General features: G+C 44.4%; 1 protein-coding gene across 4 annotated transcripts in view; it reads right to left on the bottom strand.

Moving 5' to 3' along the window:
- ALDH6A1 (aldehyde dehydrogenase 6 family member A1) overlaps positions 1-14,892 on the bottom strand; it is a 172,552-nt gene that overhangs the window by 84,141 nt on the left and 73,519 nt on the right. For all 4 annotated transcript variants that reach the window (XM_033951060.1, XM_033951056.1, XM_033951058.1 and 1 more), the window contains exons 8-9: positions 12,803-12,992; positions 3,323-3,504 (exon numbers count right to left, since the gene is read on the bottom strand). In XM_033951060.1, the coding sequence (XP_033806951.1) occupies positions 3,323-3,504; positions 12,803-12,992 (372 nt within the window). The remainder of the gene's footprint in view (positions 1-3,322; positions 3,505-12,802; positions 12,993-14,892) is intronic.

Genomic DNA, 14,892 nt, shown 5'->3' with positions numbered 1-14,892 from the left:
ACTCATCTACTCATCTACTCATTGAAAAAACATGACCACATCACTGAAGCCTTCATCAACTCACACTGGCTCCCAATCCAAGAAAGAATCCATTTCAAATTCTACTGCATATTATTTAAAACCCTACACGGAGACAGCCCATCATACCTGAACAATCGCCTCATCCAAGCACCCAGTACCAGACACAGAAAAACGCACTCCCCATTCATACCCCCCCCAATCAAAGAAGTAAAAAGAACAAAACTACACGACGGCCTCCTAGCCACTCAAGCCGCAAGACTGGACAACCAGATCTCCAACCTTCTGATGACCACCCCAGACTATAGGACATTCAGAAAAGAAATAAAAACCACACTTTTCAAGAAATTCCTGAAACAGCAATAACAACACGACCTCTAAATGCTCTTAAGATCTACAACTTACCTCTCTAGCTAATCATTGTAATTCTGTCTTTTTTAAATTAACCTTTTGTAATCCGCCTTGAACCGCAAGGTAATGGCGGAATAGAAATCCCTAATGTAATGTAATGTAATGTAATGTCTGAGACACGAAGCCAAGCCAATCGCCTCATCGCCACAGACATAGCCGTGGCTCGGGATGTGAGTTCAAAAGTATCATAGATGGAACGGACCATAAACTTTCTGAGTTGTAAAAGACTGGAAGTGCATTGTTGAAATGTAGGAAGCTTGCGGTCAGGAATATACTTTTGAAAAGAGGCTACTTGCTGGATTAGATGTTTCAGGTAGAAGGAGAAGTGAAACCCATAATTACCTGAACGGTTAGCCAACATAGCATTTTGGTAAAGTCTTTTACCAAATTTATCCATGGCCTTGCCCTCTCTGCCAGGAGGGACAGAGGCATACACACTAGAGCCAGCAGATTTTTTGAGGGTTGACTCCACCAGTAGAGATTCATGGGGCAACTGGTGTTTGTCAAACCCTGGAATGGGAATCACTTTATAAAGCGATTCCAGCTTTCTAGGAGCTCCTGGAATGGTTAGAGGAGTTTCTAAATTTTTGTAAAAAGTTTCCCTCAAGATGTCGTGAAGAGGTAACTTTAAAAATTCTTTAGGAGGTTGGTCAAAATCCAAAGCATCGAGAAATGCCTTGGATTTCTTAGAGTCAGACTCTAAAGGGATTGAAAGGGTGTCTGACATCTCCTTAAGAAACTTGGTGAAGGAGGAGTGCTCTGGCTTACTAGCAGGATCCTGCACCGATGGATCATCCTCATCTGATGAATAATCTTCGGTACCGAGGGGGTCATCAGAATCATCCCACAAATCAGGGTCCCGTACTGATGGGAGACGGCCCTGAGAAAGGGGAGTAGAAGATTTGGTATGCTTGGTTTTGCGTACCGACTTTCCTGACCGTGTCGACACCGTACCCGGTGACTGTACAGCGGTACGGGTGTCAGATAACGGTACCGGATCCGAAGCGGAATAAGCAGTACGCCGAAGCAACTTCGGTTCCGCCGACAGAATAGGCATAGATACAGATTTGTGCGGTGCCGATAACGTCGATGCCGATAACATGGGCTGGTCGACAATCGGCGCCGAAGGCTCAGTAGGTACCGACACTGGAAGGTTCGGAGTCAGCAGAACCGGGAGCAATTGTTGCAATTGCTCCTTAAGCTGGACCTGAAGGATGGATGCTATTCTCTCATCCAAAGACGGTCCCGATGGCACCGGTACCGCTTTTTTCTTGCTCGGTACCTGCGGTGCAGCTCGACGCTCAGGCGAAGTCGATGCCGATGAAGAGGCAGTAACTTCTATGGGAGCGGAGCGTTTGCGGGGCCGGCGCGCAGTCTGCAGGACTTGGCTCACTGCTTGCTCGACTGGCGGGCCAAGGAGAGTAGGGGATGGCTTCTTAGCCGGCTTACCTACAGGGTGCGACACCGAGGATGGATCTTGCGGTGTCGAAGTCACCGGTGCCGATTTGGTGGAAGATATCGGTGTCGATGCCGGAGGTACTTCCATGGCGGCACCGAAAAGAATCCGCTGCTGAATCTGGAGGTTCTTTAGAGTTCTCTTTTGAAGAGAACTAGAGCGGGTGCACGTTTCTGCCCTATGGTCCGGACCCAGACACTGAAGGCACCACTTGTGCGGGTCGGAGAGGGAAATAGGACGTGCACACCGCTGACACTTCTTAAAACCCGGTGAAGGGGGCATGAAGGGAAAAACGGCCGTAGCAAAATCGAAGCCCAAGGCTTCGATGGTGCCAACAGGCCCCGCCGGGGCCGACCGAAAAAAAGTTAAAAAAAAAAGACCTTTTTTTTTTAAACAAAAGAAAGAAAACAAGAACGTGAAATGTTCACGAGGAAAACAAACGCGCGAGCGGGAAGGCGAGTAAAAATAGAAAAATTTTTCCAACAGCCGTTGGAACACGCGTCTTTTTTGCTCCGCGGAAACTAAGAAACTGGGGACCGCGCGCCTTCGTCGGGCGGGAAGGCACTCACGCATGCGCGGTGCGGCCTAGCTAGAACTTTCTAAGTTCTTAGAGTGCAATCACTCTAAAATTGTCCGTACCGGGGCTCCGTCGGTGCCGTCACCCATCAGTCAAGAATATGCTGCCTGCTTGTCCTGGGATAACCTTAGGTATAGATATAATTTATCCCGTTTAGGACCTCAGCGGTGCTAACTGTGAGAAGGTTTCATTCACAGATATATAAGCACAGAAGTCTTCATCGGTCTCAATTTTTTATGTATTTTTTCTATATATAAGTTTAAATTGTAATACTTCATTTGATAAATAAGTTTATGAAAAAAGTACTCATCTCTTTTAGAGAAGCATAGCAGGGGCTCTTCACCAACATAGGCTATTCATGGAACCGGCATAACAAAGGGGAAAATACCTTGATAAAGCTCCCTGGGCGAAACATAGCCTATGTTGGTGAAGAGCCCCTGCTATGCTTCTCTAAAAGAGATGAGTACTTTTTTCATAAACTTATTTATCAAATGAAGTATTACAATTTAAACTTATATATAGAAAAAATACATAAAAAATTGAGACCGATGAAGACTTCTGTGCTTATATATCTGTGAATGAAACCTTCTCACAGTTAACACCGCTGAGGTCCTAAACGGGATAAATTATATCTATACCTGGGGCAGAGAAGTGCCAACGCCCCCCTTTACTACACCACTGCTTTATGTATAGGTAGCAGAATAGGACTGGGTGTGAAGTCTCAGAGCAGTCACAATTTATCTTCATTTTTTTCAGTCAATCAGCACAGAAATAAGTCTGGAAACAGATTTAATGTCTGTGTATCCTATGGCACCCTCCCTCCATTCTTTGTCATTAGGAACAGACAATTTCTGACTTACCTTGACCTTAGTGAGAATGGTGGGACCAACAAAGTTTCCATTTTCATAGCCTTTCACTCTGACACTGCGCCCATCCAGGACAAGTTCAGCCCCCTCCTTCACTCCACTCTCCACCAGATCACAGACCCGTTTCTTGGCACCGGCACTGATTAGTGGTCCCAAGTCAGCACCAGGCTGATCCCCTGCAGGAAAAAGAAATTAGGTTCTTACCTGCTAATTTTCTTTGTTTTAGTCCCTCCAGACCATCACAGACCACAGAAAAGGGAAGGCAGGCAAAAATATCTGGAAAAGTTAAGAGAGGCTGGTAGTGTAGTCAGGAAAGCAAAGATGCAAATGGAAGAAAAAAATAGCTGAAACAGTAAAATGGGGAGACATTTTTTTAGATATATTAGTGATGTGCAAAAGTGGCATTGATTGTGAGACTTAAAGGTGAAGGTGAGAAATATGTAGAAGCTGTTAAATATTTCTGTTCTGTGTTCACGACTGAAGCATTGGGAGCGGGACCACAGAAGACAAACGTGAATAGGGATGGATGAGTGGTAAACCCTGATCAATTTTCCAAGGGTTGTGCTCATGAGGGGCTAGCTAAAATAAAAGTAGACAAAGCAATGGGACCAGATGGTGTACATCCGAGGGTGCTGAAGGCACTGAGGGAAGTTCTGGTGGCTCTGCTGACTGACCTGCTGAATAAGTCTCTAGAGTCGGGAGTGGTACCGGAGGACTGGAGAAGGGTGGATGTGGTCCCTCTCCACAAAAGTGGAAGTAAGGAAGAAGTAGGGAATTACAGGCTGGTAAGTCTGACTTCTGTGGTAAGCAAATTAATGGAAACACTTTTAAAACAGAGAATGGTCAAGTTTCTGGAATTCTGTGGATTACAGGACTGGAGGCAACATGGATTCACTAGAGGTAAGTATTTGTCAGACAAATCTGATCAATTTCTTTGACTGGGTGACCAGAGAATTGGATAGAGGATATGCGCTAGATGAGGTGTATTTAGATTTAAGCAAAGCCTTTGACAGTCTAATAAATAAACTGAGTGCCCTCGGGATGGGTCCCAAAATGATGGGCTGGGTCAAGAACTGGTTGAGTGAAAGGCGACAGAGGATAGTGATCTATGGAGATCGCTCTGAGGAAAGGGATGTTACCAGTGGTGTGCCTCAAGGTTCTGTTCTTGGCCCTGTTCTTTTTAACATTTTTATAAACGATATTGCAGAAGGGTTGTCGGGTAAGATTTGCCTCTTTGCAGATGATATGAAAATTTGCACTAGAGTAGACAGGCCGGATAGTGAGAGTAACATGAAGAAAGACCTGGCGAAGCTTGAAGAATGGTCTGAAATTTGGCAGCTAAAATTTAATGCTAAGAAATGCAAGGTCATGCATTTGGGCTGCAAAAACCTGAGGGAACGGTACAGATTAGGAAAGAGCTTATGTGCAAGACAGAAGAGTGGGACTTGGGTGTTATTGTATGTGATGATCTTAAGGTGGCCAAACAGGTTTCAAAGATGATGGCGAAAGCTAGAAGGATGCTAGGTTGCATAGGGAGAGGTATGGCTAATAGGAAAAAGGAAGTATTGATGCCCCTGTATAAGACTTAGGTACACAATATTCTAAATGAGGTCTCACCAATCTGGAGGCCGCACCTTCAAAAAGATATAAAAAGGATGGAGTCGGTCTAAAGGAAGGCTACTAAAATGGTATGTGGTCTTCATCATAAGGAATATGGGGATAGACTTAAAGATCTCACTCTGTATACTTTGGATTAAAGGCGGGAGAGGGGAGATATTTTAGAGAAGTTTAAATACCTACGTAACATAAATGGGCATGAGTTGAGTCTCTTTAATTTGAAAGGAAACTGCAATGAGAGGGCATAGGATGAAGTTAAGAGGTGATAGGCTCAGGAGTAATCTAAGGAAATACTTTTTTACTGAAAGGATGGTAGATGCAAGGTAAAGGTGGTGGAGACAGAGACTGTCTGAATTCAAAAGGGCCTGGAATAGGCAAGTGGGATCTCTCGGAGAGAGAAAGAGATAATGGTTACTGCAGATGGACAGACTAGATGGGCCATTTGGCCTTTATCTGCCATCATGTTTCTATGTTTCCATATGAGAACGAATAATGAAGAAGCCACATAGGGTTGCTATAAGTGGATAAAGCACAGTTACTTACCGTAACAGGTGTTATCCAGGGACAGCAGGCAGATATTCTCACATGTGGGTGACGTCCTCTACGAAGCCCCAGTATGGACAGCTGCTAGTGTTCGTGCACTTTAAGAACTTTAAAAAGTTCACGACTGACTGCACTGCGCATGTGCGAGTGCCTTCCCGCCTGACATAGGCGCGCGGCTCCTCAGTTCAGATAGCCAACTAAGAAGCCAAACAGGGGCCACCCTCTAAGCTGAGCAGGAGTCCTCCACCCACAGTCTCACCAATAGAGGGTGCTGTTTTACTGTCACATTTTTCAATTGTGAGGGACAGGCAAGTTCTGCAGGACTCCAGGGAACATACCTGTCCTTAGCGACTGAAAATATTCCACCCCCTAGTGGTAGCAATGCAGCTGGAGGACACCTGCTCAGCTTAGAGGGAACACAGGTGGGTTGTGAGAATATCTACCTGCTGTCTCTGGATAACACCTGTTACGGTAAGTAACTGTGCTTTATCCCAGGACAAGTAGGCAGCCTATTCTCACATGTGGGTGACCTCCAAGCTAACCAGAATGGGATGGTGGGAAAGTTGGCCTTTTAGGAAAATAAATTTTGTAATACTGCTTGGCCGAAATGCCCATCCCATCTGGAATAGGATTCCAGACAGTAATGAGAGAACCTCCAGTGATCACAATATATGATTCAATCTCAGGAAAGGTTTCACGAAATCTACCACACTGACCAAGGTTCTCAAGTTCAAGGACACAAACTTCCAAGACATGGGAGACTTCGTTCACCAGGCGCTACAAATCCAAGCAGACACCAACAGCATGGAAGAAATGTGGTCAACTTTGAAAACCACCATACAGGAAGCAACAAACCGCTATGTTAAATCAGTAAGCAAACGGAGTAGGAACAACAAGCCACAGTGGTTCTCTACGGAGATCTCGGACCTCATCAAAGAGAAGAAAAAAGCATTCATCTCTTACAAACAATCAGGGACACAGGACTCCAGAGTAGATTATCTGACCAAGTCAAGAGCCGTCAAAGCAGCAGTTAGGGAGGCCAAATTCCGCATGGAGGAGTCTCTAGCAAAGAACATCCAGAAGGGAGATAAATCCTTCTTCAGGTATATCAGTGACAGAAAAAAGAACTCGGGCGGGATAGTACGACTCAGAAAACCAGACGGAGACTTATGTAGAGACGGACTCGGAAAAAGCCCAACTGTTAAATGAATACTTCTGTTCAGTCTTCACCCGCGAGGCGCCGGGAATCGGCCCTCAGCCACAGACAAGGATTAAATCAGTAGACCCATTTAGTAATTTCAAATTTACACCCGGCAGCGTCTACTGCGAGCTGTCAAAAATCAAGGTCAACAAGGCAATGGGACCTGACAACCTACACCCTAGGGCAGTGATTCCCAACCCTGTCCTGGAGGAACACCAGGCCAATCGGGTTTTCAGGCTAGCCCTAATGAATATGCATGAGAGAGATTTGCATATGATGGAAGTGATAGGCATGCAAATTTGCTTCATGCATATTCATTAGGGCTAGCCTGAAAACCCAATTGGCCTGGTGTTCCTCCAGGACAGGGTTGGGAACCACTGCCCTAGGGTACTCAGGGAGTTGGGTTATGTCTTGGCGGAACCGCTATCCACGCTCTTCAATCTCTCCCTTAGTACAGGTAACGTCCCGATGGACTGAAAAACGGCTAACGTCATTCCACTACACAAGAAATGTAATGTAATTTATTTCTTATATACCGCTACATCCGTTAGGTTCTAAGCGGTTTGAAGAAAATATACATTAAGATTATAAATGAGAAGTAAGAAGGTACTTAAAAAATTCCCTTACTGTCCCGAAGGCTCACAATCTAACTAAAGTACCTGGAAATTAATAAAGAAGAGAAAATAAAGATGGTTGAAAAAAGAAAAATTCTATGTGAATTTATAGGATGGAAATTAAACTGACTGTGAAGAACTGTATGAAAAATACATATGGAATGCAGTTAGAGAGGGTAGGTTACAATCTATTTATGGTATTTGTTTAATTGGAAGGTGTTAAGGTGGGTAATTTGGGGGAAGGTTATCTGAAGGTAGGTGAATCTTCTGGAGGTAAAAGAGGAGGGGTTAAGATATTTGGATGAATTTTTTGAAAAGCAGGGTTTTGATTTCTTTTCTGAATGTTTTGAAGTTGTCTGATATTGTCATAAGATTGGAGATGGAATGGTTGATTTTTGCTGCTTGTGTTGCTAGAAGGTTGTCAAACATTTTCTTGCGTTGTGTGCCTTTGAGTGGGGGGAAGGCGAAAGGGTTCGAGGTTCTTCTGTGTCTTGAGGTGGAGATTTGGTTTAAGCGGTTATTTAGATAGGAGGGGGAAGAGCCGTGTAATGCTTTGAATATCAGGCAGTAGAATTTGAATTGGATTCGTGCTTGTATGGGTAGCCAGTGAGAGTCTAAGAAGGCAGTTGTTATGTGATCATATTTTTTGAGTGAGTAGATCAATCTGAGGGCGGTGTTTTGTATGGTCTGGAGTTGTTTTATCATAGTGGCTGGACAAGGAAGATATAGGGAGTTGCAATAATCCAGCAGACCTAAGACTAGGGATTGGACGATTAGTCTAAATTGTGCTTGGTCAAAGAATTTTCTGATTTTACGGAGATTTCTCATGGTTAGAAAAGCTTTCTGGGTTGTTTTGTTGATCTGGGGCTGCATTGTGCAACATCTGTCTATCGTAACTCCTAGGAGTTTTAGTTCGGGTTGTATTGGGTATTTGGTATTTTGATTTTCAGTTCAGTGATGGTAGGAGTTTGGGCTTTTTCGAGCAAAAGGAATTTTGTTTTTTCAGAATTTAGTTTTAGTTTGTGATCCATCATCCATTTTTCTACTGTGTCTAAGGTTGTTTCTAGCTTTGTTGTGGTGGTGGTCTCTGATGGGTCGAATGGGAGGATTATGGTGATGTCATCAGCATAGCTGAAAGATGTGACATCTAGGGTATCTAAAGTGGCTCCTAGGGATGAGATAAAGAGGTTGAAGAGCGTAGGTGAGAGAGGTGATCCTTGTGGAACTCCGCAGGGATTTGTCCATGGTTCTGATTTGATATCATTGTATTTTACCCTGTAGGTTCTAGATTTGAGGAACCCCTGAAACCATTTGTAGACCTTGCCTGAGATTCCTATGGCGTCAAGAATTTGTAGTAATAAGGTGTGGTCAACTAGGTCAAATGCTGCGGAGAGGTCTAATTGTATTAATATCATTTTTTTTCCTTTACTGATGTGTTGTCGGGCTGTATCTAGTAATGTGACAAGTAGTGTTTCTGTACTATGGTTAGTTCGGAATCCTGATTGTGAGGGGTGGAGTAGGTTATGTTTTTCCAGATATTCGGTGAGGTATTGTGCCACTAGGCCTTCTATTATTTTAACATACAATGGTATTGAAGCGATAGGTCTGTAGTTGGAGGGGCTATCTATTGGGCCTTTGTGATCCTTTATGATTGGAGTGATTAAGATCTCTCCTAGGTCCTGTGGGAATTGGCCTTCTGTCAATGTGGTTTGAATCCATAGCATGAAGTTGGTTTTGAATGTGGTGGAGGCGTTTGATAATATGTAGGTGGGGCAATTATTTAGGTCACTGGAAGCATGGCTGTATTTATTGTACAGTCGGTTCATATCCGACCAGACTAGAATTGGGAAATCGGACCAGCTTCTGTCTGCTACGATGGCTTCGCTAGTTGATGGGTTTGTTGTTATCTTTTCTAGATGGGTGTGTGTGTTGATGAATGTAGACCTGTAGAAAGGCTCCAGGATAGAGATGGCAAACTACAGAAAAGTGAGTCTCACTTCAATAGTGAGCAAACTAATGGAAACCCTAATCAAACGCCAATTGGATAGGATCATGGACGAGGAGAATCTACAGGATCCCCGCCAACATGGATTCACTAAGGGGAGATCCTGCCAATCCAATCTGATCAGCTTCTTTGACTGGGTGACGAGGAAGCTGGATGTTGGTGAGTCCCTGGACATCGTCTACCTGGATTTCAGCAAAGCATTTGATAGCGTGCCACACCGCAGGTTGCTGAGCAAGATGAGTTCTTTAGGTTTGGGCGACACATTAACCAAATGGGTTGGGAACTGGCTTGGAGGTAGGCTTCAGAGGGTGGTGGTGAATGGCACCCCCTCCGAAATGTCGGAGGTGATAAGTGGAGTGCCACAAGGCTCCATCCTGGGCCCGATCTTGTTTAACATCTATATAAGAGACTTGACAGAAGGGCTCCGAGGTAGAATAACATTATTCGCCGATGATGCCAAACTGAGCAATGTAGTGAGCAAAAGCACAACAGACAAAAAAGCAATGGCAGACGATATGGTGCATGACTTACTTCTGCTGGAGCACTGGTCTAGGTCCTGGCAACTCAGTTTCAATGCCAAAAAATGCAAAGTCATGCACCTGGGAAACCAAAATCCATGCAAGATTTACACCCTAAATGGCGAGATCCTGACAAGAACTGAAGCAGAAAGAGACTTAGGGGTGATTGTCAGGGAAGACATGAAGTCTGCAAACCAAGTGGAACAAGCTTCATCCAAAGCAAGGCAAATCATAGGTTGCATACGCAGGAGTTTCGTCAGCCGTAAACCTGAAGTCATTATGCCACTGTATAGATCCATGGTGAGACCGCACCTGGAGTACTGTGTGCAATTCTGGAGGCTGCATTACCACAAGGATGTGCTGAGACTGGAATCGGTCCAGAGAATGGCCACCAGGATGGTCTTGGGACTCAAGGAGCTCCCGTACGAGGAGCAGTTAGGGAAATTGCAGCTCTACTCACTCGAGGAACGTCGAGATAGGGGAGATATGATCGAGACATTCAAGTATCTCACGGGCCGCATCGAGGTGGAAGAAGACATCTTCTTCTTAATGGGTCCTGCGGCAACAAGGGGGCATTCGTGGAAAATCAGGGGCAGGAAACTGCACAGTGACACTAGGAAGTTCTTCTTCACTGAAAGGGTGGTTGATCGCTGGAATAGTCTTCCACTTCAGGTTATTGAGGCCAGCAGTGTGCCAGATTTTAAGGCCAGATGGGATAGACATGTGGGATCTATCCGCAAAGATAGATAGGGAGGGTCACTGGAGTGGGCAGACTTGATGGGCCGTGGCCCTTATCTGCCGTCTATTTCTATGTCTATGTCTAAGCAAGGACCAGGTAGCAGCTTTGCAGATTTCATTAATAGGAGTAGAGCGAAGAAAAGCTACAGAAGCTGCCATAGCTCGAACCTTGTGGGCTGTGACATGACTCTCCAGTTGCAGCCCAGCCTGAGCATAGCAAAACGAGATGCAAGCAGCCAACTAGTTGGAAATTGTCCTTTTGGAAACAGGGTGCCCCAATTTGTTAGAATCAAAGGAGAGAAAAAGTTGTGGAGATGATCTATGTGATTTAGTTTGCTGCAAATAGTGGGCCAATGTTCGTTTGCAGTCCAGAGTATGAAGAGCTGTTTCTCTAGGATAATAATAATAATAGTTTATTTTCTTATATACCGCCCCACCAGTAGTTCTGGGCGGTTCACAAGAGAAACTGAGACATTTCAGTGAAAAAATACAATACAAAAAACATTTCTAATTTAAATACAACATGAGTAAAAAACAATTCAATTAAAATTCAAATGCCTAGATAAAAAAATAAGTCATCGTTAATATGCTATTAAGAAAGTTAACTCCTCCCAGAACTCATGGAAAAGCTACCAGATTGGTTATGGTTAGAATGGCAGCTCATGTTTCGGCGAGAGGGAGAATTAGAAGGCCTTGAGCATGCGCAGATGCATGCTCAAGGCCCAGCAGAGGCAGGAAGTTCTTCAAGCGACATCGGAATATCCAGTGGACTGCGTGCCGGTGACAGACGGGGGATAAGTTTCAAATTGTTCGGGCAGGGGGGAACATATCAAGCGAGTTTCCATTATTTTCTATGGGGAAACTCGCTTTGATATATGAGTATTTTGGTTTACAAGCATGCTTCTGGAACGAATTATACTTGTAAACCAAGGTTCCACTGTAGTTTGTTTCATTATTTTGGGAGGCTGAATGATCCTTTATGATAGGTCGAATAACAGATTATTTCCATGCTTTTGGAATCAGGCCAGTAGACAGACTGTTTATTATAAGTTTATGAATAATTGGTCCAAAAATTGTAAACAGACGTTTGATTACTGATGGTGGAATTGTGTCCAAGCTAGAACTGGATGGAGAATGGGCTTTATATGAGTGGTGCTTGTGCGTGGAATATCAACGCTGTACTGGAAATCCAGCATCGGGACTGCAGGACCTGGTGGCCTTATGCTCAGGCTGGGTTGGTACCGATGGAATCAGTGTTGGAGTAAGGAGTTTGAACATGTCACTGACTTGGAACAGTGCTTCCAGCTTTTCCCGGTATGAGAGCACCATTTCCTTGTCTGGTCTTGGAAAGGGTGACCGTGAAGAGGATGCACACCCTCAATGAAGGAGAGGCCAGATGTAAGAGCAGTCGACGCTTGGTCAGCATCAAGAGACTTGATGCAATGTTGACCTGCGAGACCTGTTGGGAAGCTGGCGGCTTTTTAGCTGGCTTACCCGATGGAGCGATGTCCCCCGATGCCGACGTTGATGCTTTCGATACAGAAGGCGGTAATGTCTTGATGTCCATACCGGTGACAAACAACTTCTCTTGTTGGAGTTTACGACTTCTAATAGTACGTTTTTGGAGGGTAGAACACCACACGCAGGACTCCACACGGTGTGCAGGACCAAGAGTTAGCACCAGCTATGTGGGTCAGTGATGGAAATTTGCCAATGGCACCTGCAACACTTCTTAAAACTGGTTAGTAGTTGGGATATCGACAGAAAAACAGTCTCAGCCAAATTGAATTCAATGGCTGAAGAAAACGAAGGTGAGAACAGCAAGGAAAAAAATGGTTTCAGCTGTTTTGGGTTTTTTTTTTAAACTCAAAAGAAATACGCAGATAAAACATGTAAAAAATATGCATGAGCGGGAAGGCAAAAGCAAAAATTTTGAATGATGTTCAAAAAAACACTACTTCTTAGCTCTACGGTAAACTAAGAACTGAGGAGCTGCGAGCGGTGTCAGGCGGGAAGGCACGCGCACATGCGCGGTGCGTGCAGTTCGCAAACTTTCTTAAGTTCTTAAAGTGACAATGCACTGTTAAAGCTGTCCATACCAGGGCTCCGTGGTTGACGTCATCCATATGTGAGAATATGCTGCCTGCTTGTCCTGGGATAACAAGGGTATTAGAGCATGCAGTGCCAAATTAGTCAAAAGGCTCTAGGAGAGAAGTAGCAGCCAGGCTGCAATTTTACCTGCATTGACACGTAGTTTTTTGGCTCTCTCTATAAGCTCTGGGAGCCAGCCTCTTGCATTGCCTACTAAGATGGCTGTAGATAAGGCCATACAGCGCTGCCCTGCTGCTCCAAATGCTGCTCCGACAAGTTGGTTTAGCGTATTCTCCTTATTAGCATCTGGCATTACCACACCATGGTTCTTCGCCCCCTAAACAATAAAGTACAGTCTTTGTTAATGTCATCTGCCTGGCCATTCTGTAGCTGCATACCAAATCTAAAAGCTAGAATACCATCTCATCAGAAGAGCCGTAATAGGTACAGGGTATACCCTGAAGAAAGCCACAGTATGATGACAAACGTCGGTTCTACCTACCCAGATACTGTGAGACCCAGAAAACAGCAACAATCATGACGCTAGCCATGGAAGCCTAAGAGAATATGTTGATTTTTCTGTCAAAACAATGACAAGTGGATGGGCCTCAGAAATTTCCCCTATAGTACTAAAAGGAATCGCTTCCCACTGAGTCTATCCTTGTACACACTATACTGTGCTGCCCGAGGCCTGACTTCCCGCCATTCCCAATGCAGTCAAGGCCTATGAAGGGAGAAAGAAATAGCCTAGGGAACTCCCTCCCATTGCTTCTATTAGAACATAAGAATTGCCATCTCCGAATCAGACCCTAGGTCCATCAAGTCCGGTGATCCGCACATGCGGAGGGCCCGCCAGGTGTACCCTGGCCTAGTTTTAGTCCCCATATCATCGTATGCTTCTCGAGGGAGATGTGCATCTAATTTACCCTTACCCGAATCACTCTATGCCACTCTTAAGGAGATGTGCATCTAGTTTACCCTTAAATCCTAGAACGGTGGATTCTGCAATTACTTCCTCTGGGAGAGCATTCCAGGTGTCCACCTCTCGCTGCGTGAACAGAACTTCCTGATATTCGTCCTGGACCTGTACCCCTCAGCTTCAGTCTATGTCCTCTTGTCCGTGTCACATTGGACATTGTAAATAACTGCTTTCCATGCTCCATTTTGTCGAATCATTTCAGTATTTTGAAAGTCTCGATCAGGTCTCCTCTTCTCAAGGGAGAACAACCCCCGTCTCCTAAGTCGTTCCTCGTAGTCCAGGTTCTCCATACCTTTCACTAGCTTCGTTGCTCGTCTCTGAACCCTCTCTAGCAGTTTTATATCCTTCTTTAGGTATGGAGACCAATGCTGGACGCAGTATTCCAGGTGCGGTCTAACCATGGCTCTGTAGAGCGGTATTATAACTTTCTCTGATCTACTTGTAATTCCCTTCTTTATCATGCCTAGCATTCTATTTACTTTCTTCGCCGCCGCCGCCGCACATTGTGCCGATGGCTTCAGGGCCCTATCTATCAGTACACCCAGGTCCTTTTCCTGTTTGGTCTTTCCCAGAGTTAAACCTGATATGCTATACTTGTGTTCTTTATTTTTTCTGCCTAAATACATCACTTTGCATTTTTCCACATTAAACTTCATCTGCCATTTATTTGCCCACCTCTCCAATTGATTCAAGGATCTGGAGATCCTTGCTGTCCTTCTGCAATCTGATTGCCCGTCATAGCTTTGTGTTGTCTGCAAACTTGATGATTTCACTGGATGTTCCTTCTTCTAGGTCATTTATGAAAATATTAAATAAGATGGATCCAAGTACCGAGCCCTGGGGTACACAGCTAGTCACTTGTTCCCATTCTGAGAACTTCCCATTTATGCCCACTCTGTTTTCTGTTCTCTAGCCATTTGCCTATCCATTCCTAGCAGCTTTATTTTGCAAGAGGGAAAAAGATGTAATATAATAAAAATAAACTTCCAGACTCATACCTCTAAAGATTCTGTCCCCAATAAAGGCTGAGGAGCATAATTCATTTATTCTGAACTGGTCTGGTGGATGAAAAGGAACAGAACTTTTCTAAATAAGATGCTCTAGATCTAGAAGACCTAATAAGAAGCTACAAAAAGGTAGAGTCAAAAGCAACATCAAAAATAGTTTTTCCTGGAAAACCCTCCACGAAAGAGGTGGCAGAAGGAAAATCAATTCAAAAAACAATTTTCCTTGAAAGGCAAGTGGATATAAACCAAGC

The sequence above is a fragment of the Geotrypetes seraphini genome, chromosome 7 (assembly GCF_902459505.1).
Source record: "Geotrypetes seraphini chromosome 7, aGeoSer1.1, whole genome shotgun sequence".
Classification (NCBI taxonomy): Eukaryota; Metazoa; Chordata; class Amphibia; order Gymnophiona; family Dermophiidae; genus Geotrypetes; species Geotrypetes seraphini.
This window is presented reverse-complemented; position numbering and strand designations above follow the sequence as displayed.